General features: G+C 45.1%; 3 protein-coding genes across 3 annotated transcripts; 2 read left to right on the forward strand and 1 right to left on the reverse strand.

Annotated features, from left to right (window-relative positions):
- Positions 1–230: 230 nt before the first annotated feature.
- BDV27DRAFT_139231 (uncharacterized protein) lies at positions 231–1,268 on the reverse strand. Its single transcript, XM_032069409.1, has 2 exons — positions 699–1,268; positions 231–627 (listed from the first exon to the last, which is right to left on the reverse strand). Exon 1 carries the CDS (start codon positions 1,170–1,172, stop codon positions 717–719), a length of 456 nt encoding a protein of 151 aa, XP_031920581.1. The 5' UTR covers positions 1,173–1,268; the 3' UTR covers positions 231–627; positions 699–716.
- Positions 1,269–1,704: 436 nt separating this feature from the next.
- On the forward strand, positions 1,705–2,569 carry BDV27DRAFT_139232 (uncharacterized protein). The gene is made up of 3 exons (XM_032069410.1): positions 1,705–1,877; positions 1,942–2,100; positions 2,162–2,569. The coding sequence occupies exons 2-3, from the start codon at positions 2,046–2,048 to the stop codon at positions 2,452–2,454; spliced, it is 348 nt and encodes a 115-aa protein (XP_031920582.1). The 5' UTR covers positions 1,705–1,877; positions 1,942–2,045; the 3' UTR covers positions 2,455–2,569.
- An 828-nt stretch (positions 2,570–3,397) lies between these two features.
- Positions 3,398–4,864, forward strand: BDV27DRAFT_164462 (uncharacterized protein; the record flags this gene model as incomplete). Its single annotated transcript, XM_032073694.1, has 1 exon — positions 3,398–4,864. One exon carries the CDS (start codon positions 3,398–3,400, stop codon positions 4,862–4,864), a length of 1,467 nt encoding a protein of 488 aa, XP_031920583.1.
- Between the last annotated feature and the right edge of the window lie 1,103 nt (positions 4,865–5,967).

The following is a 5,967-nucleotide window of genomic DNA, read 5'->3' on the forward strand; positions in this document are numbered from 1 at the left end:
TATATAGATGCGAAGATGTTTTGAAGTTTTTGGGGAGGTGCGCCGCTCGCCCGTTGAATACGTTAGTTTGTTAGCGCGTTGACCATTGACTACAATATCTGACCAATGAGGTGGCCATGAGGTGGCCAGCCACCCACCAGCACCAAACGTGGCTAGGTACGATACATAGTCTCTCGCGGTTAACCTCATCTTTACTTTGCACCACTTCCACCACTTAAAAATCTATCCACATCCACTCCTTCCGCCATGCCAACAATTCCAAGGGAATTATTAGCCTCGACATGTTTGATGTCTTGACGGAATGTGCGACCTTCAGTCTTGACGTTGATCGCCCCCACAAGGAGTCGGCTTTGCTTCATGTTCACATCCTGTATGTTCTGTCCAGTACGCTCAGATTGTACCCAAGCCATCATTTTATTGGAAGCCTCTTTTATATCGTTAAGGAAGCCTTTATATTGCTGGACCTCGGCGATACGCCTCGCTTTACTCAGTTCTGCTTCTTTATCCAGAAGTGCATCGGAGTCATCCTCTCCTGAGAGCTGCACCAACTGGCTGTTGACATTCGCGATTTGTCGATCCACAGTTTGCTTTTCTTGTTTGAGCTGTTTTTCCTGGACGTCCAACATGGTCAGGGTCTTCCCCACTTCTTCCATCCCCTGCATATAACGGTAACTGCTGATACTGATGCAACTCGTCAGCACTGTGATGCCATATGATTAACCAGAGGGAACGCACAATGTAACTATTTCCAAGGCTATGCTGAGAGTCGATTTACAGGTCTCCAGCTTTGCTGTGAATGCATTGGTCTTTGCTTCTCCGAAGTAGCCAGTTCTTACCCTGTCCCACCAGAATACTCTCGCCTCTGTCGAATGCCTCATCCAGTGTGTTATGGTGTCCTTAAACTCCTTGCATGCTTCTCCACAATTCTCAACGATTAGCATGAGCTGAGTATTGTTGATCAACACTTTAGGTACATCGGAAACTCCCTGGTCGTTGAATATACTTTCAATCGTCCTCAAAACAGCTTCAATTGCCTCAAGCTCTTTCCTGACCGCCTGGATAGCCGATGGTGCGTCTGATAATTTGCGAATAAAATCTGTCAACTCGCGGATACTGTGTAAAGCGACAGCAGTGACACCTATGACACTCGCCGCTACACTCAAGCCGTCCATCCCAATTTTCAATACTCCGTCGTTAGTGACAGGCGTATAGTGTTTGATTAGCAACAACAGCACTGCAACAGCAGTTTTCGTTAACGCAGCATATTCAATGGAACGCAGGTCTATTTCCCTATAATCTCGCTGGCACAGCCCCTTTGTCCTTTGGATCACGGTGGTACTGACGTAATACATTTTCCTCTTACACTCTGCGTTAGGGATTGACCCACAGTTTGTACCCATGAACCCGTTTCGCATATGACTTACCCCCGGACATTTCTGAGGCAAAATTGTCAAGCCCTGTGCTTGGTCATGCGGTCTGGTGTAGGACAGGTAAACAATATTTGATAAGAAATACTTTCTGCCTCGGAGGTGATTCAAAAGTTTCAATATCCATCTTCGAGTATTCTTACAATAACGAAGACCTCTTTCTAGGTTCGCGACATGACAGTATTTTGCGTTATTTGAACATGTGCCCAAATGAACTCAAGGTGGAGTCCGGGTCAACTCTTGGGCCCAAGTTCGGGGGCTCGCTTCCTACCCTACCGCATCCGGAGCGGCCTGAACAATCCGGAAGCTCCTACAATGACCATCATAGAGCTCCTGAGTTCCATAACACCTATCATATTCACAACACTACTATCAGTGATTTAACAACTACAGAAATTTTGAGAGCGTTTGTGGGTGTAAACTTGACCACTACTTCCAGTCCTAAGCAAGGTAAAAACTCATAAGAACCTTATAATTCGTCTTACATAGACAAACACCTAACGAGGTCATGAAGGAGAAATTCGGAAATAGCTCAGTGCGGCAGACCTGAAAAGCATAAGACGAAGGAAGAGACCTGCCCCTGGCACTTGCCAATGTATTAACTCCAAGGCAGATTTTATGGATTGGAAGATACGCAAGAGTCCAGGATTTCTGTGGGTCCATAGGATTCCAGGTAGAATAGCCTGATCGATATTGCTCTTCCCATTCGAATACAGAATCTTGACCACTTCTAGGGTGTGGAAAATCTGTTTTGGCCTCGTCTCTCATCGACACACTTCAGCCCGACGTCTTCTATTTCTTCTGCAACAGAATACATCCCGACAAAAGGTCTCCCAGTTCAATTTTAGGATCTCTCGTCAGCCAGATACTTGGGTCTGCAACCTTGAAGGCCAATCCGTCCGTGCTTGACAACGTTGTCAATAACATTTGGGAAGTATGCGAGATGTACCCAGATATGAATAAAACATCAGTCGACACACTCTGGATAATATTCGAAGCACTCTCGACCATTTACAAACAAGAATAATAATTATTGATGCGCTAAATAAGTGCAACTTAGATAGGACAGATCGAAACTTTCCATAAAAAGGCTTATTCGAGTCCAAACCCGGTTCCCGTTAATTAGGGTGCTAGCTACCTCCAGAGACATGGAGAAACTATCATCAAACTCGGAATCACCGCTCGCTAAAATTAGCATCAAGAAAGAAGATGTCCAAGATGATATCTTAACAGTTGTCAGAAATTGGGTACTCAGATCGTCCAAATTGCTTATGATCCAGGACCGAATCATTTCTACCGGATCTGATAGAAGTGATGGTATGATTTTATGGGCGGTGATGATGCTCGAAAACCTTGAGACAGCAACAAACGTCCGCTCAGTATCAGCAAAACTCGAACGAATTCCTTCCGGGCTTGGATCAATGTATTCACATATACTTTGGGAGATTGCAGCCCACTTGACATGTGAAGAGCAGCTGTTGCAGTCGAAGATTCTGTCCTGGATTGTGACAGCGTACCGTTCCTTATATATATATAAGTTAAGCACGGCTCTTTCAATTAAACCTGGAAACCCGCATGTTTCCAGTGACGACATGCTGCTTGATTCTCTAGCTACGGTAAAAGGGTTGTGCAGTCCCTTAGTATATATTACGGAACACAAATCCATTCAGCTGGTTCACTTGTCTGTAAGGGAAGCACTCACTGAAACAACGGACATAGAATTGGGATATAGGTGGAATTGCAATGTTGACAAGCGATTCCATATTGACAAAGCTTCTTTCCATGGTGAAGCTGGGGAAGTTTACTTAACTTATTTGAAGTCTCCACTTCTTGGTGACCTGCAGACTCATATCGATATTGTAACACAAGACAAATTTGCGGGCTTTCTTGCTGAGTCTCTACCATTCCTGGATTACGCATCCTCAAACTGGCCGTCTCACATTAGCGAGGCGCGGCCAATAAACCAGACAATGCTTTCTGATGTGCAGGGTTTCCTCCAGTGGAATCATTGCTTTGTGTGGCTTGAGTGTTATAGCCACTTTGCCGCTCGTGCCCCTGGGGAATATGGGCATCATTTTCAGGTACAATCAACCCTCAGACAGTGGAATAACTCATTTGAGGATCTACCATCGGATATGGAGAAAGCTGTGAACGAATGCATTCTGCAAGCAACTGAGGACGGTGTCTCTCTGGTGAAGAACAGATTCGGATATCACAACTTGCGGACCTTATCAATGATGCGTCGTCTGAGTACTTTATATTACTTTAGCGATCGATTCTTAAAGGCTAGGGAAATACGATCTGCAGTCTTGGATGGTTACAAGATAAAATTGGGCTTGTCTGACAGTACCACCAGAAGAGACTTTACTGACCTCGGGTATGTCATGTACATGTTAGATAATTACGTCGGCGTGGAGGAAAACTTTTACAAAGCTCTCGGGGGTCGCGACCCGTCATCCTGGAAGATGGGGCCCCTTGAAGCAGAGACCATGAGAGAGTTGGCTACCGTATATTGGCTGAAGAATGAATTACTGGAGGCCAGAAACATGATGGAGACGTCACTATCCGGCCTTATTGCGCATTTCACGGAACGTCATCGCCTTACTGTTCTCTGTCGACAGTATCTCTCTCACATATACGAAGTGACGGGCGATTTAGAGAAAGCTCTCAAGGTTGCATTGGGTAATCGTGCAATTTCAATCGCTATTCAGGGTGACGACCATCTTAACACTTTACGTGGCGACCTGTTCATTGCGCGTCTAAAAATGAGCGCAGGCCAATTAGAGGATGCTGAAGACTTATTGACAAGCGTCTTCTATCGTCAAATACGAGTGCTAGGAGGGAGAAATTCAGAGATGTTAATAACCAGAGCGACGTTAGGAATAGTTCTAGCAAGGAAGGGAGACAATAAGGCCGCTGAAGCAGCTTTTCGTGAGGCCTTGGTAGGCACTGAGGAGATATTTGGCGCTGAGCATTCGTCGACCAAGACAATCGCTGCTTGGCTCGCTGATTTTCTAAGCACAAACGGCCAGCAGCGGCGATTTATATCTTCACACACATATGGGGACTCGTCGCCACGAGATCGTTTCCCCTCGCTTGCTAAGATATACGGTTTTGTTCACCTCCGCCTAACCATCTCTTCCCTTTTGATGCTTCGGTATGCTTTGGTAACAGTATTTAATTTTTGCATCTCAAATATCAGCGGCATCTTTCAGGCAGGCAAAATACCCAGAAACGGGTATTTTGAAAAATACTCCAAGCTTAACTTGTTGTGGTCAGGATTTGCCATCTTGTTGGACAAATCCATTCAATCCAGTTGGACATGTGTGTGTCGTCCACCTCAACAAGCCTATTTAGAGCGAATGGTGCTCCTCACCTGTATTGCTGTTATGATTATTGCTGTTATTATTGCCGGTCAATTCCTTCCGTGGATATAGGCCTTCATGGGCGTTGTCTGGGCAGTATGGCGGTCATGCTCTTTCTTCTGGTGGATTTATATAGGAGTTAGAAGAATTACCGGGTAGAACCTACTAGATAGATTAGAGTAGGCAAGCAACATACACTTGCTTGTCAACTGGGCGTGGGGTGAAGGTTGGCGGGTTGGGAGCGATGGAAGCTATAGCCCTTCTGACATCAACGGCTATATTGAGATTGGTTCGGAAGAGTACTGGGCTCATCTTTTGTTAGTGGGGTTGACGAATGGGTGGACGTTTTATAAGATGAGAGAGTTTGAGAATTGCACTGGAAATTGCAAGATCTATCTTTGGGATCATAGAGTCGTGGTCTCAAGCTAACCGGCTTTTCTTCCCTTTCGCTTCCATTTTTTCTTTTTGTTTTCTTTTTGTTGTGTTGTACAGTAGGATGATCAGTCGCTAGCAGCTGTATATGGGGTCGTGCAGTAGCAGCAGTACGAGTCGATCAGTTCAGGCTATTCAACATCAAGCTCATGTCTATGGATTCAACATCTTAGGCGCTAACCGTCAAAGCTATCTAAGTCAATACCAACTTAGTTCATTCTTTGCAGTAACCGTTGGAATACTCTTTACTGAGCAGGATGATGGGCTTACTGATGTCGATTACCACCAACAGCTATTGCCGTCCATTGGAGTTGTTCATTGTTTGGATTAAGGTTGGAGGCCTTCAGCTGCTGGCCAGGACCAGGACTTATATTATTAATCAGCAGCAGACGTAACTACCTTGTGTGAAGAATACTGTACCACCAGGCGGAGCAGCCATATAAAATTGCGGCTCTACCAGGTTCTCAATTGCTCTAACCCGTGCTTTCCATTTCTGATTATTACCACCACTGCCGGAAAATGTTCTAGTCATAATATTAGCTCAATAATAGTCCGTTATACCACTACTTACGTATATGGAAAGTACATGATACTGTAAGATAAGGCGATTTTTAACGCTGGTTATAGCGACTTGCTCAGACAATAAATACCCAGGGGAACATCAAAATCAACACCCAATCTAAACACGTCATTTTAACGCGTCAATCGATCGAGAAAGGCCCCCTGAGGCCTCAGGAACCGCT

This window comes from Aspergillus caelatus (genome assembly GCF_009193585.1).
Source record: "Aspergillus caelatus strain CBS 763.97 unplaced genomic scaffold BDV27scaffold_445, whole genome shotgun sequence".
NCBI lineage: Eukaryota > Fungi > Ascomycota > Eurotiomycetes > Eurotiales > Aspergillaceae > Aspergillus > Aspergillus caelatus.